Here is a 26,861-nt window from a genome sequence, read left to right on the forward strand (position 1 = left end):
TAGTTTATTTGTAAATCTGCACAAAAGATGAGAGTTCAGTGATCGAGTAATATAACTACAGTATTGTGCATAAACTTAACCTTCACACACACTTTTGATGCTTTACAATTAAAGCAAACATAAAACATTGTGCATATGTTTTGCAGAGATTTTATGACTATGCCTTGAATATTGAAACTCTAGAATGTTATAAATGTTATCTTAAATATTTAGTACTCTTACATTTATATAGGGTGATTCATCCAGTGAATAAATGGTTAAGGGAATTCTCTTGTTTAAGAGGATAGTGTATGTAGAAGATACTACATAAAACAATTTTGACACACACAATTCACCCCTATCTGCCTACTAACAGGATAATATTTCTAAAGTAAAACTATTTTTTATACTTAATGTTTTTTTCTTTTACAGTATATAGGTATAGTATGACTTTCTTTCTTTTCATCATTTTATTTTAATTTTATATATAGAAACTATATGAACACCAGAATGATGAGAAACTGTAGTACACCATAACTGACCAATGATCATACAATTCAGGCTAATTTAGAATCTGCTTACTTACAGAGAAATCCAAAGCATTACTGTAATTAACTGTTAATCGAACATAATGAATCTTGGAAAGTTAATTTATTTGGGGAGGAAGGAGCAAAGAAAAGGACAGATATGATGGTTAGGGGGAAATGGGTGGGGCATGAATTTTGGAGCTCGTGTGGTTTGGTGCCTTTCTGTGGTTGATAGAAATTGAGTCAAATGTTAATTGTTGGCTGTTATATCAGTAGGCTGAAAGCCCTGGGGGAGTTTTTCTGAGAAGTGGGTTTGTTATAGAGTACCACAAGTACCACGTTTGAGTGAATTTGTGAGACCTCTCATTTAAGCCATGATCTTTTCCATAGCCGGTGAAATCAATGTAATTTTTTCACAAATTGTGACCCAGCCTTTCTCCTCTGGTGGTTTGTCCAGATCCACCTCCAAATTAACCTTATGTTTAGAAATAGAGGATTACTTGGCCATAAAGAGTAGATTTATAAATGTCTGAGATCATGCTTTTTGTTAAACATGTGAAGACAATTTGCCTCAAATTGAGATGTGTCTGGAAATTGTAAGGGAGTTCATCAAATGCCCGACCCAGAGTTAATCTAAGCTTGTCAATTAGAGGAGTGGGGTTAGGAAAGGTAAGAGAGATTGAAGTGGAGCTTACTGTAATCTAATATCTGACAGGAACATTTGATGACAGCATAAGAAAGGACTAATATCAACTTATTTATATAATAATTTCACAAAAGAATGTCTTTAATTTAATCCACCTTAAGGTTTGCTTAAGAGGCAAACCATTCTACCATCTGACTCTGATAAGAGGGTAGCTAACATAGGCTAATGTCTGCAAATCCATTTCCCCCAATAGTAATTGGCAATCAAAGGTTAGAGTGCTTGTTCTAGAAGTTTTGTTCTTCCAAACAAATTGTGTGAACCATGTGTACCTTGGCTGGTGTTGATTCAGGTACACAGATCGACGAGTGATGTTTGTTCCTGGGTATTTTAGCTTACTGTGATTAGAAGAAAATGTGAAGTTGGCATGTAGAAGTGCTAGGAAGGTGTGGTTGACACAAGGAGGAGAAGGGCTTCCCTTGGAATAATTTAACTTCTAGCTAATTGATCCTTATGTTGATGTCCACAGAGAGTTGTCTGGGCTGCCAGGAGTTCAATAGTTAGTGCATAGATCAGATGTGAGCGAGAGCACCGCTGTGTAGTGTCATGTATTATATCAAGGGTATCTGAACAGATATATTTTACTTATACTCTGAATTGTAATGTAGTGTTTGTATACCCCTATGAAAATAACCATACTGATAGAGTTTTTATGCTTTGTTACGTGTCTGACATCTGAGTACGTAGCCAACTTGGTCATAATGACCCAGTTGGGGTAAGATTGTGTTCAGCTGTATTTGGCATAAATCTTAATGTCCGCATTCAACAGTGAGATGGGTATGTAGTGGCTGCAGTTAGTATGGTCTTTCCTGCCTTTTGGTGTGATAATCCTGGCCTCAAGGGCCTGATTTTAGAAGAGACAGACGTGGTTATAGGCATATCTGAATTCTACTATTTCATTGTAGAAACTTGGCAGACCAAACTGGGTCACCATTGTGGTTGGTGAGAGTTATACTTGCCAGTTTGTACAGTCCTCCTGTAAGGATAACTTTAGGAGGCTGATAAACAGTTATTCACAACGTGTGGCGCTATATAAATGATGATGATGATGATGATGATATCTCTCTGGGAGGAAGAGTACTATGACAGAGGACCTGGTTTGCCCTGTCAAAGACGAACATGTCATACATTTTTGAAGGTGCTAGTATCTGGCGAAGACGGTACTTTTATAGGTGAGACATCTTGATCGCTTCCAGGATGTTGCAAATGCCTAAGTTATTTTCCCGACCTCTCTTGTCCAGATCGTCCTGCTTGTCAGCCAGTAATAGGAAATCATTTGTAGCTTCTAGATGTCCTGCACTGAAGATTGTTAATTATGGATTATCTCTTATTGTTTTCTCTTAAGGGACAGCACAGGTGCTTAATTCAGTGGCCTTGACTTTCAGACCCACTACAGCTTTTTGAACATCGTCCTGAATGGCTCATCTGCTATCTCTTGTTTCTGAGAGGAAAGCTGATATGAATGCCTTGTTGGCAAGGGCCATATGGTTTAATATAGTTAGTCAGATACTGTGAGTTGTTTCATATAAGACTATCAGACTGTCATAATAGGCATAAAATATCCTTGTGTAAAAGGAATTAAATTCATACCTAATCCAGTCGGAAGGATAATATGTACCCCCTGTATGTTATGATTGCAGTAAACAGTATGTCAACGGAGATAAGCCGCAAATAAGCAATTGAATGGCACTAGAATAGAGGCTACTATACTGCTCCCTGTCAGAATGACTAGGGGATTTGTATCTCCCAGGCTTTGCTCTCTAGTTCCAACCTGCAGTGTGTCCAAGTTGTTAGCTGTCTAATAGCACCAATTGTCACTTCTCTCTGTGCTCCAGATTGCTATAGGTGCACCGGATTTTTAAGGGTGGTGTGAAACACAATCCAATAACAGGCTATGTGTGTAGGATATGGTAGCTTTAGATGTCCGTAAGTGTCATTAATCTTACACATTTCTTCGTATTCTTATGATTTCATCAGAGTTATATAGACTTTTATCTGCACCCTTTTTAAAGGTCTGCCTCCATTGATTATCAATATTTACAAAATATATATTTCACACACAAAATCTTTACTAAAATTAATAGCATTTCACGATCTCATCATAATCTGAATACATAATCTTTTCTTACTGAATCGGTGGCATATAAAAAAATATATACTTTTGTATTATCAACATCCTATGGATATATTATAAAAAGAATGCGATTAATAAACCAATAGATCTGTGATCCTAACGATCTTAATTCAACCTTTTGTTCACAAACGAGAAAAGTTCATCTCCTTCTCTACCCTAAAGTCCACACTTAAATCGACCTCAGTAAAATAATGATATAAACCAATAATATCCATATACAATAAAAGCAAATAAATACTAAATAGTCAAACAGCACTATTGATTATCTAACAAATTTATTTCATTACAACTATACAATGGAGACTAAACCCCAAAAAGGACTATAATATATAGAACAAAAACAAAACGTAAAAAATCCTAAAAATATAGTTATTTTGCAGCCTGTAGACATTTTTCAGGAGAGTACTTAATTTAATTCTAATACGGTACTTCAGTTAGTCCTCCTGGACTCAGTGAATTTAACGGATGTATCCAGAAAATCTTCTATGTTCACAATTTTTTTTTTATACCTATCACCACCTTGTATTGTATACCTACTGTATCACTACCTCGTCTATATATCGGCCATAGAGGACCAGGTCAGCACTAAACTCACCCCCCACACATGGGTTTTCTCAAATCCACCCATGTATAGGTTCGCATAATTCAGGGCGAACAGAGTCCCCATGGCTGTTCCCATTACCTGCGAAAAGTATTTGTGGTCAAACATAAAATAACAATATAAGATGAACTGAATGGATTTCACAATTAACCCTTGGTGGTTCTCAGACATATGCAGATCTCTTAGTAGTATTTTCTCTATTATCTTCATACCTCTGTCATGTGGTATATTGCTATATATAGATTCCACATCGAGAGTAAGGAAGGCATAATGTTTCTTCCATTCTACCTCACTAAGTAAATTCAAAAGAAATGTTGATTCATGAATATAAGACTTAAGTTTCACCACACGTGACTGTAAAAATTGTCAATGTAAAAAGAAAGTGATGACTCGAGAGACCCAATGCCCGATATAATGGGTCTATCTGGAGGTGTAACTGTGCTCTTGTGTAATGTTTCCAAGTGATGATAGATTGGCATAGCTGGATGTGGAGGAAACAGAAACTTGTATTCTTCTTTTGTATGAACCCGCTTACTAAATGCTGTATTATTTTAATTTCTTTTCGAAACTCTGAGGTGGGAGTGTTGCAAGGACTCTATAGATAGAAGTATCATTCAACTGTCTATATGCTTCTTTCTTATAGTCAACGAGATCTTGAACAACAATGCCTCTTCTGTAGCTGACAGGGCCTAAAGGCTCAGTAGCACTACAGCCAGTTGGCTAGAGCCCATAAGGTTTTAAAATCCGTTTCCAGGTTGCAGCTTGGTTAGGAGATGCTGCAACTGTCTTGACTAATCATTAACAAGATACACTCTGCATCCCAGTAAGCTTTTGATGCAGGTAGATATTTAAATATTGGTGAATTTGCCCCCACTCCCCCCGGGATAGGGGGAAACCACTAAAATTAATATGAATTTAAATCTAGATTGCAGAGAAGAATAAATTTGTGTCTGGTTCACTTGTTACTCCACAAATTATGAGTCAGATTCTAGTGAAAGTTTAGCGGTAGATAAATTATATTGTATTCATGGTGATTATTGGTATGACCTATGTAACCTACTGTATTTGGGCTAAGTTTCAATTTGCTCCTATAGGAAGTTGTCATTTAAGCCACTCAAAACTGCACTATAACTCTGGGGTTAGAGTGGGGAAGCCAAGCTTGCTGGGCAGAGTTGGGGCAGGAGAGTTTGAGGCTCCCTGATGGTAAATAGGCCACCTGCAGCCGCGGCTTGATTTATTTATTTCTTGGACCAGGATCTAGAGGTATTAAGTGGCCAGTGGGATCACTGGAAAATGCTTTGAGGTGGGGGAAGACTCAAACATGCATTAAAGATATATAATGTATACAGGAGTTTGTGCTTATTGCGCTCTGCTGACATGACTGCAAATATTCCTTTAAAAAAAGTTGGATATTCCTTACAAAAGTTTTACTTTGGAACAAAACAAACAGCTTGTGTGAGGTGATCCACCTCTGTGTGTGTTTTGTCTTCACTAACAGGCATTCCACCATAGAACACTTTCAAAATGAATTGGGTCTCAGAAATGCCATTGTTTCTCAGGTTTTTGTATGTATAATCCAACTCTATGTCCCCTCCTTTTGTTTCTACACATAAAGTGGAAAATCTGTTAAGGGGATGTCACCATAGAAATCATAATTTTTTCAGACTGCGAGGGAAATTGGCAGGCATTGGGAAACTTCAATCTCTACAATATTTCCCATTCGATATTTTTCAATGCAAACGACTGTTCATGAGAATTTAAAAAATGGACTCGCAGGCTTCAGCCTTTTTTTTTTTTTTTTTTTTCTTCTTAACCCTAAACCAGTTAGATAAGTAAAATTGGAAATAAAACAAAAACAATCAACAAAAAAAACCCCTCCAAAACTCAATCTTATGAATGGGCGTAGCTCTTCATATTCATTTCAATAGGATTTCTATATGTTAAATAAACTCTATTGAAATGAATGGACCATTTAAATAAATTGTAATGCTCAGCTAGTAAATAAATCATTTAAAACTTTGGTAACCCAATTCCTTCCTAAATCCGTCAAGTAGTCCCAGTATCTCTGTGGGGGAGAAGAGATTTAAAAAAATAAAATAAAAAATCAATTACACTAAAATACTAAAAATATTTTTGCAAAAAACACCGTTATTATTTTTATATTTTTTAAATGAATAAAACACTCCAAAACCCATTGTTTACAAGTTTAAATTGTTAAATATTTAAGAAAATAAACTTTGTTTCTTGAGTCCTTTTCTGTGGTAGTCTAATGAGGGAAAGAAAAAGAGAAGTGACTGCATACTGGTGCTGCTGGCCACTAAATAATCATATCAGAAAGTCCCAGGGCTTTCCTATAGCCACCAGCCAATCATAAGCGTTTCCCCACCATTGTGATTGGGACTGCCTACTTCAATAGACATTCAACTTGTCTCTATTGATGTGTGATCGAAGTGTGAAAAAAATCTGTTAACAGTGCTGTGGAACTCATTTATTTCAATGGGGTTTCTAAATGTGCACATCTTCATTGAAATGAATGGAGAAAGCTATGATATTTAGAGTAAACTCATTTAAGGAAGAAGTTGCGAGTTACTAGAATGGAGAGCTCGATTAATGAGTTCACAATTTTGATTGATTTTAAACTGCTAAACAAATCTAACTAGATTACTATATTTTCCCATAAGCTTTATTTTGGATATTTTTGTTGTTGAGTGTGTACCATTTCTCTTTAATCAATTACCTAACTGCAGTTTCAGTTTGAATCACTAGATGTCAGTGGTGCAACACATAGTGCAGTTCAGAAATAATACTGAAAAAGTGGGATTTGTATTTTCATGGGATACTACTAATGTTTAAATGATGCCATTATTTTCAAGTTGGCAAAACGAGCCGATAGAATTCAATAGAACTGTATTTACTGTAAAAATTGGTTTCCAAATTAGATTGCGCCTTACATTATAACACAATGGTCCCATAATTTGTGTGAAAAAGTACAACAGTTTAACCTTAAGTTTGCTAAAGCCAGTAGCGGAACATCTGTGGGTGCAGGTGATTGCGGCCTCTTTAGGGCCCTGGATGCCGGTTCCCATTCCCTTCTGATGTGTCCCCACATCACCTGCCGAGGCTACAACCCTGCTCTGTTCTGAAAAGAGCCTCTTCTGAGTGGCGCATGCTCAGGAGAGAAACTAACTATGCTCCTTTCATAGAATTTACGTTCCACTTGCTGTCTTGCTGAGAGATCTCTAATGAGACAAGAATGTCTCTACAGCACCTCACATTTTTCTTCTGTGACCAATAATGACATTTTTATATGAACTATATTTGACATTTCTGCATCATTTTGAATGGTTTTCATGCTTTATCGGTTGTGAAAACAGGAGCACACACGTCCAGAAGATCTATTCACATTTCTTGAAATTCCCTCACTTCTCCCCAACCCTTTTTTATGCTGGTAGTTTCAGTTCATTTAGCAAACACTGTAGCTCAGTACAGCAACAAAATTGTATGATAGTACATGTGCACACACCACGATAATACATCCAAGGCAAAAAGTGCTGCATTACAGCTAAATAGAATGCATCAGTTGACGCATACATGTCCAGGAGTTGCCTTTTACCACATAAGCACTTTCAAGTTAGGACAAATCTAAATCTTGAATCAAAAGAGTAGAAGATGAAGCCACAGTTTGAGTACAGGCACATTTGTGTATTACCAATATAACAAAGCGGCAATGTATGTATTTTCATAGGTCTGGTACCACCAGTTCCTCTCTGTAACATTGAGATTGCTAGATGGAATACATACTAAAGGGCAATGAGTGTTAGGTGCCAGTAAACAATCCAGCCAGCACTTCCAAAATTAAGAGTGCGTTTCTTTTGGAGCAGAGTAGTATATTTATCATTATTAAGTCATGGTAAGAGGTGAATGGGAGGCCTGATGCCAGGTTATCAGTTTTTTTTTAACTTTGAATACTGTCTTGTAAATAAATGGTTGGCACACCCATTTGTTTCATGAAAAAAATTGTATTCCTTGTATACAGTTGGATTAGATGTTAAGGGTAATAAGAAATCGGCTTGGTGCCTCCTACCAATCATCCTCTTCCGATATCCCCACATCTCCCATTTCAACTTACTGAGAGAGTTGTGCATAATATTGTTGTATTGCTGGTTGATGCTAAAAGCTTTTATATACATATAATATCCTGAAGAAATCCGCACTTACATCATTTTCAGACTAGGCGCAAACCTGGCCTACTTTGTGCTAGTACTAGGAGATGTACACAAATGAAACATCTACAGTGCTGCTCTTTAAAGTCACCTTGTTTTTTAAGTATATAAGCTGGCACATATAACAGTAAAGCTTGTTTTTTTTTTCTCTGTACACACTATTTTACATTTGAGCAATAATGATCTTCTGTTATTTAAGTGCATAAATATCTGTTACATAAAGTGCTTATATTCATTGGTTCTGATTAATTATATTGATTGTTCATGAACCCAAACCATAATAAATACATTTTTAATATACAGATTGCAAGAGCTTTTTCAGCAAGAAAAGGGACGCAAAAGACCATCAGTGCCTGCTAGTCCTGGGAGAATGAGGCAAGGTGAAGAAAATAAGGTAATACATCTATTTCTAATAAAACACAGCTAAAATAGATTTTGCTTTGCATTTAGACTATACTTAAAAACAAATCTTTACTAGCCCACAATGCTAACAGGTTTAAATTCTTAGGCTGGGTACACACTATAGAAAATATTTACTGATGCGCTATTGTTAATTATTTTACCAACGACTGAAAGTCCCGATCAGTTTGCCGAATCATGTGTACACACTATACACGTTTTACAAGATTTCCCTTCAGGTCTGTGCTCTTAATCTGTCATAACAATCTGCTGAGATGATTGTGACTCTGTAAACTCTATGGAGATCAGCCTACACTGCTGGTTGTGAGTGCATACATACTTCAGAATTTGCCCAACATCGTTCCATCGTTTTATAGAGATTTTTAGTTTTATAAAAGCAAATGAAACTATGTTGTGCTTTGGAATAATGAAACATGATTGTGGGAGCATAGACAGTATGCAATATGGGACCAAACAGTTGATTATCGTGTGATTGGCACGATAGGGGGAATAACCTGTAGTGTGTACCCAGCCTTACACGGCTAGAAGCAAGCTTGGTATAAAAGCCTGTTCATAACATTTATAATGACTGTCTCCATTTATTTAATATGGTTATTCTTCAGCCTTGTTCCACGGAATCATTTTGACAGGTATAGTTTCTATTTGAGTGACAGAAAGGCAGCACTGGAAGTCTGCTATGTATAGATTGCGTAGCCAGAGATCCTCTTTTATTTATGTACGAATTCATATTTGTAAGCATAAAGGTACTTCTGTTTCAAATTTTTATTTTTCACTTCATATATTATGTATTTCCTGTCAAGAATGTTTGTATTTTATCTTAATATAACACATTTCAAAACCTTCTCTAGTATTTCCACAGGTTTTACTAGTTAGAAATGTATCTGTTCAGCTCTTTTCTATGGACTTACAAGTTAAGGGTGGTGTCATGCAGGTGTTTTGAACGATAGCACTTTTTTTTACCTGGAACAAAAGGTGCTAGCGTTTTATAGTGTTAAAAAAATTGCACCTTGCTTGATACATTAAAATCATCGGGGAAGCTAACTCAAGAGTGATGTGGGAGTGCTTTTGCCCGGAAAATTCTACATGCAGTGTGAGTGTTCCCACATGACAGGATACACATTCCCCATTCACTTCAGTGTGTCGGCACAGAACAATTTGAGCGCTATAAACACTAGAAGAAAAAAGTGAATGAGTAGGACATAAGTGATAGCCGTATTAGAGCCTGCGTTGAGGAAAAGAAGTAAAAGGGGACAACGTGAGACAACTGGATAACGTACAAAAAGCAGAAAGTACGACAGATCAGGTGAGAAGCTATAGAGGTGAACAGAGAGAATAAATAGCACATTGGTGAGGGAAGTTGTAATAGTGAAGGTTCAAGAAGCAAACAAAGAGACAGTATAAGATCATAAGGGGGGGGGGGGGGAGATGAATTGATAGCATGAGCGAATAGAAAAAATATAATATAAGTGAGAGAGACAGACAGAACAAGCAGATCTATAATTAAACTGAGGAGACATTTAAGGGAACAGCATAGGTGACCATAAGGAGAGAACTAAATTAAGAGATGATTTAAAAGCATAGCAAGAATAGAGGGAGAAAGCAATAATCTAAATTAAGTGTTGCAACAGTTATACCAAGTGATTAAAGGATGATACTCCTCACCCAAGCCCTGTCCTCAACAAGAATGTGTTATTGTGCCTTAAATTCAAACCCTAATGGGCTAGATAAGGTGTATTGACACTGAAACTCTATGGGAGAATCCAATTATTCTCTTCCTCTACTTTCTGAAAACTGTAATTCACTCTCTTGTGTGGAGAATGTATTCTCCATGATGCCTGGGCCAATTATAGTACCAACTCATGTGCTTTTAAACCACTTCTATTGACTACACTGTGGGCAGCACGGTGGTGAAGTGGTTAGCACTTCTGTCTCACAGTGCTGGGGTCATGAGTTCAATTCCCGACCATGGCCTTATCTGTGAGGAGTTTGTATGTTCTCCCTGTGTTTGCGTGGGTTTCTTCCGGGTGCTCCGGTTTCCTCCCACACTCCAAAAATATACTAGTAGGTTAATTGGCTGCTATCAAAAATTGGCCCTAGTCTCTCTCTCCCTCTCTCTGTCTGTGTGTGTGCGAGTATATGTTAGGGAATTTAGACTGTAAGCTCCAATGGGGCAGGGACTGATGTGAATGAGTTCTCTGTGCAGCGCTGCAGAATCAGTGGCGCTATATAAATAAATGGTGATGATGATGATATCCTACTATATGTTAGATAACGGCTAACGCATCTTTGTCGATTTGATGTCTAGGGAAGTGGTATGGATGCTTCTCCACGTAATCCCTCTCCTGCACCGAATGGGGACAGAGGTTTGTCAGCTTCTTTTTACACTTTTTCCTAAAGTTTAACGTGTGTGTGTGTGTGTGTATACATATATGTAAAAATAATAAAATTTTAGAGATATATGCATTTCGGAAACTGAGAAATCGGACAGATCTAAGATTTGGGGTTCTGAGTGAAACAGTCATGACTTTCACGTGCCAATTTAGGTTTCAAAACAAGGCAAAGCATCATTACTCGCAATATTATATTATATTTATAATATATCTCCCTCGCTTTCTCATGAATCATTTTAGAACAGGCAGTGTATAGGGAGGATGTTTACTGCAGGGATGTGCTCTGAAAATAGTATTCGGGGTGAAAGAGGGACAGAGGAAACAAAACAATGGAATAGTTGTGATTATTTTAAAGCAGTTCTGTAGAGATTAGTCAGCTAGAATAGTTTGCTGATCAATTGGTTTTGATTTCAATCTGCCAGAGAGTTTAGACAGGTTAGTGGCTATTAGTTGTTAATGCATATATAATAGTGCTAGTATATAGACTGTTAGATATTTAAGTAATATATTTAGTGGAGAAAAAGTGTGATTTTGCTGTATGACTATTATCAGCAGATTTCAAAAAACAGAGTATATCCTATTTTCCGCATTCCTATTGTACACTATATCTTCAACTCTCTACTAGAGATGTTCACTGACCCCTGTGTTCTGGTTTTGCTTTTGGATCTGGATTATCTTCGTGTTTTGGTTTTTAGCAAAACCGCCCTTGTGTGAGTTGTTTTGGTTTTGGATCCGGGTTTTTATTCTAAAATCCCTATGTATATATATATTTATTTATTTTTTTATATAAAATCACATAATAATAATGTAGGGGGAAAAAAAAGCAAAATTAACCTCAATAACACTAATTTGAAGTCATTTGCAGTCAATTTTGACCACCTCACAGGTCACAATATTATTTTCATACACTTTCAAGCAAAGACTGCAGCAGTTCTTGCCAGTGATAAGAAGGCCATTGTCATGTCTGGGCATAAGACCAAAAAATCTACCTCTTATATGTGGAATTATTTTTACCCAAATCCTGACAACAGTTGTCTAGCCATTTGTAGCATTGTAAAGCCACAGTCAGTAGAGGTAGGCACCTTAATCACTTAGGAACCTCATCCATGTTAGGCCATTTGAAGCGAGTTCATGGAAAGCTTTTGTGAAAATCAGAAACCTATGCTAAAAAATAACAAGTAGTCCAGCATCGGCTACCTCCCTTCTCTCAGCTAGATCCCAGCACCCGCAATCTACACCCACAACACCTTTATCATCAACATCCTCACAAGTGATCGGAGTTAGTCTTGCATCCAAGTTTCTAAGGCAAGATGACTCCTCCCCTATCCAGGACTCCTCAGAAGAATCCTTGAGTGTTAGCCCAACTGCTGCTGCTGCTGGAGGTGGGTCTTCATCCCAGAAGCAGACCAAGAGGAAGACTACTAGTAGTTTACAACAATTGACTGTTAAACAATCCTTTGCAAGAGGAAGCAAGTATGAAAGCTGTCGCCCAGTCGCAAAGCGGATCACAGTCGCCATGACGACTATGCTAGTATTAAATGTCCAATATCCACTATTGATGCAGCTGGTTGTAGACAGTTACTTGAGGTCTTCTGTCCCTGTTACCAAATTAAATCATGACACCATTTTACTAGAAAAGCTATTCCTCACTTCTACCAGAAGGTTTGTAAAAATTTCATTATTGGGATACAAAATGCCATTCTATCCACTGTACACTTAACCACAGATATGTGGACAAGCGGAACTGGGTAAACTAAAGATTGTATGATTGCGACAGCCCACTAGGTTGGTGATTCACCTTCAGCAGCAGGGACAGCAGCAGCATGTACCCAAGAACGTCACATTTTTCAGAGGCAGGCTACTCTGTGTATCATCTGCTTCACTAAGAGGATTATTATTATTATGTTTATTATTATTATTATTGTAGATTTGTAAGGCTCCACAGCGCTGTACAGTAGGGAAGACAAGGACATACATAAAACAAGACATATGTAAAACAAGAACAGACAAGTCGGACAAAATGAATGGAGACATGAAAACAAAGGGCAGAGCTGAAACAAGAGGAGCGAGTGTGGTTCAGAGTGGATATTGGGATAGTTGTGATGGTGCATTAGTGTGAATAGTGTTATCAAGGATAAGGTCACCTCTAAAAAAAAAAAAAAAAAAAAAAAAAAGAGATGGGATTTCAAAGAGCATCTAAAAGTTTGAAGGCTGTGGGAAAATCCGATTGAGCATGGTAGGCTATTTCATAAGTGGGGAGCAGCATGGGAGAAGTGTTGAAGGCGGGAGTGAGAGGTGGTTATCAGAGACGAGACAAGGCGCAGGTCAGGGAATACCGCTGAAAAAAAAGAGATGTCATTGCAGCATCGCTTATCCTGCTTGGAGTCTCCTGAGGATATGTGATTTATGATAACGCCACCAATATTGTTAGAGCATTACAGCAGGGGGGATTCCACCATCACATTTCCTGTTTTTTGCTCGCACAATCAACTTCGTGGTACAGAACTTTTTAAAAAATGACAATGACATGCAGGAGATGCTGTCTGTGTCCCAAAATATTTATGGTAATTTTTGGGATTCTGCAGAAGCATGTAGGAGAATGCAGTAGCTGCAAGAAGAATAGAATTTAGGGGGAATGTACTTTAGTCCATCGTACTGGAGAATACCTTCCGTGTTGTGCAAGGTGCTGAAACCACTCAAAGTAGTCACCTGTAAAGAGAGTGCAGACACTGTTAGCTTGAGTCAGGTGATTCCCCTAATTAGACCTTTTGAAAAGCAGCAAGAGAAATTGAAGGAGGAAATGAAACCAAGCAATTCCGCTAATTATGTTGGTCTTGTAGATTAAGTACTTTATTCAGTTTGCCAGGATCCAAGAATTATCAACATCTTAAAATCGGATCATGACATTTTGGCAACTGTGCTTAATCCTAGGTTGAAGAGCTATGTTGTTTTTTTTTTTTTTTTCTTTCTAACTGACCCAGATCTCAAGAGATGCAATGAGCTCCTGGTCAGCAAACTGACAGTTCAAGTGGTACATGACACAATGACATCTCCTCCTTCAGCTTCTCTGGAAATTGCTGCTAGGAAAAAATTTAGCTTTCCCAAGACACCCAGTGGTGATGCAGATGAGTCGGCACAACATTTTGACATTTGGTCTGGTCTAAAAGAATTGTCCAAGTATCGTGACAGCTCTTCCGTAAAATGAACTACAAATTCCATGAGGAAGGCCATTTTTTTCTTTACAAAAGTACTAGCTTTTTATTTACATTTTTGTTTCCCTGACCTTAAAACCACTATGCATTTGAACATAGACTTTAGCACATAAGGTAGAGGGATTAGTATCATCATGACTAAGACTGGAGAGTGACAAGAACAATGCCACCCCTCCTGTTTCTGTATGAGCTATGGCACAGTAGAATGCCACTGGACACTTTTTAAGAACACTGGCAGCCCTATTACAATTACGGTTTCAACAGTGTATCCTGCCACCGCTCCTGTTTTCTGAGTGAGCTATGGTACAGTAAAATGTAGCTGCAGATTTACACCAAGACTGCCATCCCTATTATTTCTATTTCAGCAATGACAATTAGCAATGGAGCTCTCCTCTTTGTTTATCTATATGAAACCGTGCATTTGGACTGCAAATTCAGAAGACCAAGCCTGCCAGCCCTATTATTTGTATTTCAGCCATGACAATTGGCAATGGAGCTCTCCTGAACGTCACTGGAGACTTTGAAGAACACTGCTATCCCTTCTCTTTCTTTTCTACCTATGTTGCTGCCCAACTGCTCTAGAGACTGCCAAGAACTGTGCTACCCCTTCTGTGAAATGGTGCTGGATCGCCGTGGAGGGCGGTACTTATAGAATCCAAAACTTGCGAGATCCAATTCCGAAGGCGCGCGAAAGTACCGAGCCGGCTCGACTCTGTACTCGTATCTGTGTTCGGTTCTCGAGAACCCAGCCTGAGCATCTCCACTTTCTACTGAGATCATTTATCTTTTATGTGAACATCTATCTTTCCTCTGTTCGCCATCTGTTTCTCCTCTGTTCACCTTCTCCATTTTGTTTTTGTGTTAAATAACTCTACTTAAAAGGTATTGAGACACACTTTTGTCAAAGAGCCATTACTTTGCCTATACATTGACAACATTTCTAGTTATGCTATTTGTATGTTTTGTATGTCCGTGTGTTTGCATGGATTTTTGTCCAGCTTACTCTGGTTCCCTAACACAGTCCAAAAACATGGGTTAATTGGCAACTGACAAAATTGTACCCTAGTGTTTCTTTGTGGTAGGGAATTTAGACTGTAAGCTCCAATGTACAGCTCTGTATAATATGTTGGCACTATATAAATAAATGATGATAATAACTATTTTGGAGCTGTAGGAATAGGGTTGATTTTGCTTGTCATATGCCCCTGGCTGTGAGGGTTTAATGCTTATCCTTTTAATATACTTAGTGTTTTGTGATTGGTTTTATTGACCTGTGTTGCAATATAATCCTGGTTCTGCTATTCACTGGAATAAAAAGCTCAAATACAAAGAATATCCTGGGGTGTATTGATGAACATTAAGTAGAAGGATTATATCAACGCTTATCTTGTCAAACATTGCAGAGGTCAATGTTTGACTCAGCAGGATTTTGTTTATACATAAGCCATTTATTTTGAAGGCCATTCTACATTCTCTTTCTGTGGAAGAGTCATTGACACATATTGTGTAGTGACTTGTAGACTGCATACTGGTCTAACACTCGTGTCAAATGGAGTGTGCTCCAATAACCCCTTCCTGATCACAGGTGTAGGTGCTGGTTACACACTGCATATTAAATGCGATTGCGTTTGACATGGGGTGTCGCGGGCATATTCTGAACCTCAGGGGGGTAACTGGCCTTATGAACATGGTGCTGAAGGAATAATATACTTAAAAGTAACATATGTAAACCCAAATGAAAGTTATGCCAAATATTTAATTATTTGAATGCCTTGTTCCAGACGATCGGTTCATGACCACTTTTTCTCAAAGCTCCACTGGCTCTACGCATCTGCAGATACCAAGCCCTCCAGAGCTGGCTGCTGATCAGGTTTTTACCGGTACTTTCAATGCCACAGAAATGGATACTGCCAGTAGCTGTGAAGGTATATTTGTCATTCGATTTGCTTCCCTAAACAGAATTTCAATGTCTTGTGATCCAATTGCCCCTGGAAATATTTTTGTTATTTTACTAAAGATATATTCATGTGCCTGTTGCAAAGACTACATTTACAGACATTATTTTGAAACGTGTCTTAAATTTCTGCATAGTTAAAGGTTAGGTATACTCAAATAAATTGTCCTAGACAAATGCATGAACATCCACATTAATTATAAATAGGGACAGATGTCTTCATTTAGTTGGGAGTTGTCCCAGATAACTCTATTTATTCTGCATTAATTTCACCATTCATTCTTATACATATTCATATTCTTGTCTTAAGCTGCAGACTATAAAACAGTCGGCTACAGAAAACACACATACTGAATACTAAATGTGGTAAAAATTAATTTTTTTCATGTGCTGAAGGAACGTTTGAGAGCCATTTAATAGGGAACGCTATACCTTCAGATGCCTTGCAGTGCACACTTGTCAACCGTTGAAATAATGTGTGCTTCGGGGTAACATTGCCTCATAAATAATTGATGAAGATGCATCAAACAAACAAAGCCATTTTGTTTCATATAAACAGATGACTTTTATTTACTTGTTTATAGCTGAATCCCTTTTTTTTTTTTAATTCCCCTCAAATGCACATCTCAAGTAACCATTCTTTGTAGCAATCAGTATTCAAACTACTTTCTTTTAAAACTTAGAATCATGGTCATTAAAGGCTATTATAACATTTAATTTGGTCCTATTTTAGATGTTTTTGATGGGCATTTGTTGGGGTCAACAGACAGCCAGGTGAAGGAGAAATCCACAATGAAAGCTATATTCGCTAACCTGCTTCCTGGAAACAGTTACAACCCTATTCCACTCCCTTTGTAAGTATGTTTATGATGATTAGGGATTGAACAGGTGCACCATGAAGTTTAGTTGCCAACTGTAACTAAACTCAGAATTGTAACTGGTGATAAAGTGACCACCTGTTTTTTTTTTGTTTTTTTTTATTGGAGCTGCTGTTTAGTGATGTGGTTCTTTTTATTTAAAAAAAAAAAAAAAAAAAAGTCCAGCCAAAAATAATTGGCTGGTAACACCCCTCACCCAAGGTCTTCCCTAACCTTCATATGAAACAGGAGAACTTGGAATATTGCAACTGATTCAATGGTTGTCGTTGCCTCAATCACCCAATGTGCTCTAAAATTAAGATGCCCATTATCAAAACTCTTAGGGGCAGAATGGGGCAACATGTTATGTATCCTGAATCCTGTTGTGTGGCAGATTGGTGAGGGACAGGGTTGTTAGTGGCTAAACCAATATGTGCATGTTCTTAAAGTACACAGATGTTTTATATGGCCTGATATAACCACTATTGTAGATTACACTTTTTGGCTAGGCTTAACAATGTAATATAAGTAGGTCACACATCTTAAGAGCAAAACACACATATATATATATATATATATATATATATTATATAGAAATTTCGATGTGATAGTTTTGAGCTTCTAAAATTTAGTTAGAAAATATGTTCTCTTAACCTTTTTATGATTTATTTATTTACTACTGCGTCTACTAGACCAAAGTTCTATATGCATTTTAACTTCAGACTTCATGTTACATACTGTACAAAACAGTGGGGATTTAGTTTTCTTGTATTACGTCATGTTTCTTAAGAAGTTCTGCAATAATTAATCATTTGGAAAAAAAATGTCACGTCAAAGTCCTGCCTGCTACCAGTTTAGGATCACCTACTTCATTAATTTTAACTTTTTTTTACATTTACCCCTACTCTTTAGCTCTGAGCCTCATATGTCTTAAATTAATATTGAGATTGAGGACACAGTGAGACTGCCTGCTTTCTTATTGGAAAACATGTATGTTCTCTCTCTACAAGAGGATAATGGCTCAATATTTGTCTGAAATGCTTTTAATTTGATGTATAACCACGTAAAAGTTTTTTTCTGTTTCTTGTTTTGCTGCAGTGATCCAGATAAACATTATCTAATGTATGAGCATGAACGTGTGCCTATAGCTGTGTGTGAGAAGGAGCCTAGTTCAATTATTGCATTTGCTCTCAGGTACCCTAGTTTTTCATCTGTTTAATGCTGGAAGAGTTACTTGCTTTATAGACCCCTTTTGCTGTAATATATTTGCGTTTGAACTTTTGTTATAATTTGTCTGTTTTATTTCTGTGTTCATTTGGACAACATTTCATTTAACCTTAGCGGTTCAAGTAAAATTAAACTTATAACTTTTTGATCAATGTTAATATACAGAAATATTTTGTTTTGTGTAAAACAAACTACTTGCTACCGTAATTTCTGTTTATAGCAAAATAAAGCGAAAAAACTAACCTTTTGGCTATAGTTTACTTTTTAACAATACTTGAAAGGTCCAAAGAGCCAATTTTCAATATTATCCAGTTCTATGGAACAGGTTGAACACTAATATTAAGTTTCTATGACCATTGTTTTTTTTTCCGTTAGTCTTAAAGCACATTATTTCCATGTTTTAAAGTTGTAAAGAGTACAAGACTGCATTGGATGATTTGTCAACAGTTTCTCTGAAGAACTGTCCAGAAGAAGGATCTCTGACTAACAAGTACGTTCATTATTTTAGTGTGTTGTTTTTTTTCCCAGGTAATATGAGCATTAATAATGTCAGTACAGAGACTCAAGTGTTTCTTTTTTCTTCCTATACCTCAATGCAGTATTTATCAAAGTATAAATGTGGTTATAGAACCGTAGAATCTTTGCTGAACAGACAAAAAGTCGCATGTTATTCCCAGTGGAACCAATTATTACTTCTCATTAGCAGAGCAGCATTGTGTTTCTCAACTTCCATTTGAGATTTCACTTTTAAGTAAGGGTCATTACACTGAAGGCCATATGTTCTCGAAATATAAGCGCATAAAGACAAATAATGAAACGTTAGGGTAATTGTGGCATAATTACTCCAGGATTCCTTATCAAGACTCTTACAGTATAGCTTGAATATTAAAAATGTATCATACTATAGGTGACCAGTAACATGTTAAAGAAAGCGGTCTGAAGCTTTGTTCTTGTACAGATGCAAAGTGCCAGCCTGCTACCAATTAGATGTTACACTTTACAACACTGAATTTTACTGTCTTCAAACTATTCCTAATGCTGTCAAATATTGTCGGCAGCACTGAAAACCCTGAGGGTGTACAACTTCTTTAAGCACATAACCAGCTACACTGAAAGGGAAACACTTCTTAAAATGTTGGTATTTTGAAATAAAAACATGGATGTATTTTATAATATCTACTGTTCTTGTTTTTTTTTATTTGTAGCATGATGGATAACAGACCAAAAACTAGCAGTCCATCCAGAGTAGCAGAAAACAGCTTGGCTCCGCCAAATCGTACAGCAGAATCAGAGCCTCAGAGTGCCGGTAAGTTAGATATATTACTTTATATACACTGTAATGAGCTGTAATGTGTTTTTGTACATTGATTGTCAACAAACAGTAGGAAAACAGTTTTCCTCCCTATGCTCCCAGACTTGACTCTTATCATTTCTTTTTGTAATACATTTCTCTGACTAATGATTTTCTTTGCTTTCTTCACTAAGGCACAAAAGTCAGTGGGTTTTTTTTCCAGCGGAGAATGAAATATTAAATATAACTCTTTAACAGTAATTGTGGCCATTAAAAAGAAAAAAAAAAAAAGCACCCTTTCCGGAGGGAGCACCTTGCCTGATAATTGTTAGCCTATCATTTTTTTTAATTTGTTTTAAAGTGCATTGGTAGCAAGCGGTAGATCTTATGGTTTTTAAGAGCCCAGATTAATATTGTGTGTGTAAGTTTTCGGACACTTGATCATCACACAGGGACTATAATGACATTTTATTAAAATACATATACATTAATATAGAGTTGGTCCCCGTTTTGCAGTGATATCAGCTTCCACTCTTCTTGGAAGACTTTCCACAAGATGTTGGAATGTTTCTGTGGGAATTTGTGCCCATTCATTCTGTAGCGTATTTGAGGTCATTCACTGATGTTGAACGAGAGAACCTTGCTCGCAATCTCCGTTCCAGTTCATCCCAAAGGTGTTTGATGGGGTTGAGTTCACGGCTCTGTGCGGGCCAGTCAAGTTCTTCCACACTGAACTCATCAACCATGTCTTTGTAGTTTTTGCTTTGTGCACTGGGGTACACAGTCATGTTAAAATAGAAAAGGGCCTTCCCCAAACTGTTGCCACAAAGTTGGAAGCATAGCATTGTCTAAATGAATTGGTATGCTGAAGCATTAAGATTGCCCTTCACTGGAGATAAAGGGTCTAGGCCAAACCCTAAAAAACATCCCCATACATGCAGTTGGGCAGGTAACGTTCTCCTGGCATCCGCCAAACCCAGACTCTCCCATCTGACTGCCAAACAGAGAATTATGTTTAGTCACTCTACAAAACACATTTTCACTGCTCCACAGTCCAGTGTCTGTGTGCTTTGCACTACTTCATCCGACGCTTGGCTTTGCTCTTGGTGATGTGAGGTTTGTATATAGCTGTTTGGCATAGAAACCCATTCCATTTAGCTCCCGCAGCACAGTTTTTTTTCAAAAAATGAATGCCAGAAGTTAGGAAATCTTCAGCTATGGAATCAGCAAAGCGTTGGCAACTTTTTGGCACCATGCGCCTTAGCAGTCGTTGACCCTGCTCTGTAATTTTACGTGGTCTTCCACTTCGTGGCTGAGTTGCTGCTGTTCCTAAATGCTTCCATTTTTCTAATAATTTCACTTACAGTTGATTGTGGAATATCCAGCAGGGATGAAATTTCATGAACCGGCTTAATGCAAAGGTGACAACCTATCGCAGTACCACGCTTAAAGTCACTGAGCTCTTCGGAATGGCCCATTTTGTATCACAAATGTTTGCAAATGGAGACTACATGGCTACGTGTTTGATTTTATACACCTCTGGCAATGGGTCTGATTGAAACAACTCAATTCAATAATTAACAGGTGTGGCCAAGTACTATTGTTCATATAGTGTATGTGTGTGTATATTATATTATTTATTTAATCTTTTATGTTTTCATGTATGTAGCAGATAATGTTTTTCAGGAAGATTCTTTTCAGCCTATAATTGAATAAAGTGTTTACTGGTGAATTATTTCTTCCCACAGTACATGTTAAAGGAAAATAATTAAAAATAGGTTTTTTAAAATTTTAAAGAATCTGAGATTTCCTTTTTTTACCCTGAACTTTATTGATTAAAGCATCACGTTACTACGACAACAAATTCTTGGATGCACAGGTTTGTCAGCTGGGAATTTTCATCTGCCCCAGGTTCGTTGACATTCGGTAAAATATTTAGGCCTCATCCAGTGAGCAACCTGTTAGAGAACCATTATTGTGCTTGTGCGAGCAAGTGAGAAGTTCAGCATACTCTGTGCTAACCTTGTTCTGGACCCCAAAATAGAGGATACTAAATTTGACCAAAATATCATACTGAAAATGGAGTAGATGCTTTTCTTGATAAATGCCTTAAAACTGGAGAAATTACTTGTGTCCTTTTTATGTAATGGATACCATGCGGTTGTTCCTGTTCATCTTTTAGATTTGTCTCCATCGTGACCCTTCATTTTAGTCAGTTATCGGCAATGTTTTAAATGCTTCTTTTGCCATGGTTGACTTGCTACCCTTTTAAAATCGGTTGCAGAGGATTACTTTTTATTTATAACTGCAGATTCACATGTGTCAGTGAAGGGATTTTCTGCCAGAAGGGTTAGTGTTGCTACCTGTAGGGACATTGTTGCCATTTAAGACCATATTGTATCTGCTCTAGAGGTATATTAATTGCAATATGTTGATGGAGTAAAAATTGAATTGGTGGAGGAACTACACGACAAATCTGCTGAAATAGTCGTAATTTTTAGTACTTAATTGGGAAGACCTGACAAAAGACACCAGCGTTACGGGTATTGGGGCTGTGTGTCAGGATTATTATCTGCATAGTCTCCGGATGCCGAAAAAATCTTCTCTGCCCATCAGTCACTTTGAGTTAGGAACTCTTGAATCAGCTGAAAATTTTGTCCTGTCAGTGTACCTTGTAACAATTTGACAATATTACCTGTATAGCTAAATGATCAAAGAGTTCCCTGACACAGCATTATTTTCAAAGAAGTTTAGGCAAAGGAATCAGTCCCTGTGATTCTTGTGTGTATTGCAATAAAAACTTTGGTTCAGTTTTTTTTTTTTAAGCAGGCAGATAATGAACAGTGGGCTCTCCATTTATGTGCTTTTGGACATTGAGCAGGCCGCCTAATGTGGGCAGGTTTAATTTTTGGATGCTACTGCAGGGAATAAAAAGGCGAGTCTAGTAGGTCCTCAGGTGTTTTCTACTGAATTCACTATAGTGTGCCAATTCTTACATATAGTTACATAGTTACATAGTTGATGAGGTTGAAAAAAGACACCAGTCCATCAAGTTCAACCTATTTTGGATCTCCTGCGATCCTGCACTTATATTTGAAATTAATCCGGAGTAGGCAACCGCCCATCTGTTTCAATTTTGAAAATCCCCCCAGACTCAATATTGCAATCCAATTTTTACCCTATATCCACTACTATCCTTTATTTTAAATTAACGGTCGTATCCCTGGATACACCTTTCCGCTAAAAATTTGTCTAACCCTTTCTTAAACATATCTATTGAATCTGCCATCACAACCTTCCCTGGCAATGAATTCCATATCTTGACTGCCCTTACTGTAAAGAACCCCTTCCTTTGCTGGTTGTGAAATTTCCTCTCCTCTAACCTTAGGGGATGACCACGTGTCCTGTGTATGGTCCTTGGGGTAAAAAGTTCCCATGAAAGCTCTCTGTATTGACCCCTAATGTATTTGTACATAGTAATCATATCTCCCCTTAGACGCCTCTTTTCTAAAGTAAACATGCCTAAACTGGCTAACCTTTCCTCATAACTTAATGACTCCATACCCTTTATCAATTTTGTCGCCCTTCTCTGAACCCTTTCTAGTTCCAAATTATCTTTTTTATAGAGTGGTGCCCAGAACTGTACTGCATATTCAAGATGAGGTCTTACCAATGATTTATACAGTGGCAAAATTACACTGTCTTCCCTTGCATCTATGCCCCTTTTTATGCATGCCAATACTTTGTTTGCCCTTGCAGCTGCTGCTTGACATTGAGCACTATTGCTAAGTCTACTGTCTACGAGCACTCCCAAATCCTTTTCCATTATAGATTCTCCCAAATTAATTCCATTTAATTTATAGATTGCGTTCTTGTTTTTGATCCCTGAATGCATAACCTTACATTTATCTGTGTTAAACCTCATATTCCATTTAGCCGCCCAATCCTCCAGTTTATTTAAGTCCCTCTGTAGAGAAGCTACATCTTGCTCTGATTTTATTACCTTACAGAGTTTAGTGTCATCTGCAAAAATAGAAACTTTACTCTCTAAACCATCACCAAGGTCATTAATAAATATATTAAAAAGGAGTGGTCCCAGCACGGAACCTTGAGGAACTCCACTTAAGACCTTTGACCAATTAGAAAATGTTCCATTTATCACAACTCTCTGTTCCCTATTCTCTAACCAGTTTTCGATCCAAGTACAAATTTTGATTTCTAGACCCAGTTCCCTTATTTTGTAAACCAACCTCTTGTGTGGCACTGTATCAAAGGCCTTTGCAAAATCTAAGTAGACCACATCTACTGTCCTGCCCTGGTCTAAGTTCCCACTAACTTCCTCGTAGAAACTAATTAGATTAGTTTGACATGACCTATCCCTCACAAATCCATGTTGATTCCCACTAATAATTTTATTGCGTACCAAGTAATCCTGAATACTGTCCCTTAAAATACCTTCCAGTAGTTTCCCCACTATTGATGTCAGGCTTACAGGTCTATAATTCTCTGGTTGTGATCTCGTCCCCTTTTTAAACAACGGCACCACATCTGCTATTCGCCAATCCCTTGGTACTGAGCCTGATGAGATTGAATCTCTGAAAATTAAGAATAGCTTCAATGACCCCTGTCAACCGCCATAAGCCCTGCAATGGGCATGTGAGCGCCAGAACTAGTCCATGGAGCAATGGAAGAAGGGTGGCCTGGTTTGATGAATCTTCAATATTAATTTGCTCTCTTTTTATTTATTTTTTTAAATCCTGCTTTTTATTTCCACTTTTTTACAAACTTAAGGCGAACAGAAAGAGAAAACACAATTGGAGAAGAAAGGTATGCAAAACAATGTTACAGCATAAGTATATGATTATACTCCCAATAACTAGTGCAGCGCCTGATTAACCAGTAGGCTGACTAAGCTGCAGCCTAGTGTGCATGGTTTTTGGGTGTGCAAGAGGCAAGATCCTACCTCCTTCTGCACAGAAGGGCACGACTGTGGTCATCTACAGCCGCTATGCACCAAAGGGGTGCCTGCTAGTGCAGTGCTAAATTGGGATGGACCGGATTGCACCACTGCCTGCACATTTGGGTGTTCCTGGTTGCCCAGAAACCCCTCACCTCAGCACAAGAATGCATCGCATTTCCTCAGAGACGTCATCTCCTATGGCTTGGAAGAGTAGGAGCCACTTGTGTCACATGAGTTGCACAGAGTCCAGGCTGCACTGAATGTCATTTCCTCACTGCCTGTCGAGTCTTCCCATTGAGTCTTTGAAAAAGTGATTGTATCAAGAGTTACTCAAGGTAGATACTGATAAGTTTGCCTGGGAAGGAGAATGAGTATGAGGAGTATTTAGATTTTTTCTGAAGTGAGAGAGCAGATAATGACCATAGTAAGGAAATCTAAAATGACTTAGAATGTACTAATATATGCACTTACAAAATGAAAAATAATTGATTGAATATCACAATCCATATGTTACCACCTGGTTTGATCTAGGCACAATGCAAGCATTGAAAAAAATCTGTGTGTGTGGTTATGGGTGACGGAAGCCAAATTTTAAATTAAGTACATGTTCTTTTTTTTTTAATAAAATAGAATGGTGAATAGTCTGTCCTGTCATTATATACATAAGCTCTTGGATATGCTGCATGGACCTCTTACAGTAAAAGAGATCTGTATGTATACCACCAGGTTTGCAATTATACCACACTGTAGGGTCATAATTATTGCACTCAAGAGTTGTAAAACCTTTTACTGTACAAATTAATCTTTGCCTACCACTTATTTTGCTGGCTTGGTAGTAGGTATTATGAGCCTATTTGGCCTTAGGCGGACTGAAGCCTTGATCAGGTCCTGAGCCAGTGTAACAAATATCCATGAGAAAGCATTGTCTTGTATCATGTGATGTTCAATGTAATAAAAACATAAATCGATGAGAAACTATTTAACTGTGTGTAACATAGGATACTGATTTTAGACTCAATAGGCTCTTTAAACTTATAGACTTAGTCTATAACCTAAACCTCCCAACCTTTCATACATTCTGGGCTGTCTGCCCAGTAGAGACTTTGGTATGTGTAATATATTGTGTATAATATGTATTATTGAGTAAGTCTGTCTAAACAATTTAGCTAAGCCTTATATTATGTAATGTATAGAACCTTTGCTCATCAGACAGACCTCAAATACGTCTCCCCATTTTGCCGTTACTGCAAAAGTCATTTTTTTTTCTTTAAAGTCTATTTTCTATAGACATTTATAGCAAATGCACAATACACTTGCAGTCCAGAAAGAGAAAACTCAGAGAAATTTAGTCCTCTCCCAGTTTCTATAAAGACCACATAGTACTTTTCAAACATTTGCATTATATTGTTTTGGAGATCTCAAACAGTTCACATTGTCTACATAAGAGCTCATTTAGCATAAAATGTAGCAACTTCCTTTCAATGTTCGGGGGTCTTGCACATCTATCAAAGTATAGGGTATTCATCAGTTCAGTTTTAACTCCAGTAAGAAGGGGTGGGGGGTGGACAATACAATTTGCAGAGGATAGCTTTCTTTGCTATGGTAAGGACTAAATGGTTGGACATCTGTAACATCTCTTGGGGGAAGAAAATGAAGACAGTTATTATAGTTACAAAGAAGAAGAGCAACAGGGTCACTGGGCAAAGTAATTCTTAGAGAAGAGTTGATGAAAGACAAAACTTTTTTCCAAAATCTTCTGACAGGGCCAGATGATATGTCTGAAATGCAAAACCATTTCTGCTTCTTTCTTCAATAAACCAGTTTCACCTTCCGTGTAATGTTTTCATTGAGAATGAGAAATATAGGCCCTGTTTATTATTTTCACATGAACCACTTGTAATTTGGTTGAATGCAACAATTTTCATTATATTGTCAAAATATTTAAATATGTCTATTGGGGAATACAATATCAAAGCTTCTCCCAGGTGGCACCAGTAGATTTCCATAATTTTGAGTAGTCTGTATAAAGTATGTCTTTGTATAAAAATGTAATCCTATATTTATTTTTTTGGGAAAAATTAAGTAAATCATCTAAAGTACTTGAGGCAGGCAGAGCCAACTTACCCTCAGGGAATAACATAATATAGTGTCGCAATTGCAAAAATATAAAAAATTGGGAATTGGTAAACGAAAATGTCATTTACTTGCTGGAAAAAATAAAGACTGCCCCCTGGGTTAAAGACATATCTGATAGAGGTTATACCTTTAGTTCTCCAAGTGGAAAATGAGCTGATATGCAAGATTGCCCTAAATCTAAGCATATCTGGTAAACAAATGAGGTTGTTTGAGTTGTCTGAATATGCTTAACCAAGCTTTGTGAGTA

General features: G+C 37.4%; 1 protein-coding gene across 3 annotated transcripts in view; it reads left to right on the forward strand.

Moving 5' to 3' along the window:
* Window positions 1–26,861, forward strand: part of PIKFYVE (phosphoinositide kinase, FYVE-type zinc finger containing) — a 153,398-nt gene that overhangs the window by 93,463 nt on the left and 33,074 nt on the right. For all 3 annotated transcript variants that reach the window (XM_075180242.1, XM_075180243.1, XM_075180245.1), the window contains 7 exons: window positions 8,471–8,561; window positions 10,893–10,950; window positions 15,971–16,114; window positions 16,877–16,997; window positions 18,099–18,194; window positions 18,634–18,717; window positions 19,433–19,533. In XM_075180242.1, the coding sequence (XP_075036343.1) occupies window positions 8,471–8,561; window positions 10,893–10,950; window positions 15,971–16,114; window positions 16,877–16,997; window positions 18,099–18,194; window positions 18,634–18,717; window positions 19,433–19,533 (695 nt within the window). The remainder of the gene's footprint in view (window positions 1–8,470; window positions 8,562–10,892; window positions 10,951–15,970; window positions 16,115–16,876; window positions 16,998–18,098; window positions 18,195–18,633; window positions 18,718–19,432; window positions 19,534–26,861) is intronic.

This window comes from Mixophyes fleayi, chromosome 7 (genome assembly GCF_038048845.1).
Source record: "Mixophyes fleayi isolate aMixFle1 chromosome 7, aMixFle1.hap1, whole genome shotgun sequence".
NCBI lineage: Eukaryota > Metazoa > Chordata > Amphibia > Anura > Limnodynastidae > Mixophyes > Mixophyes fleayi.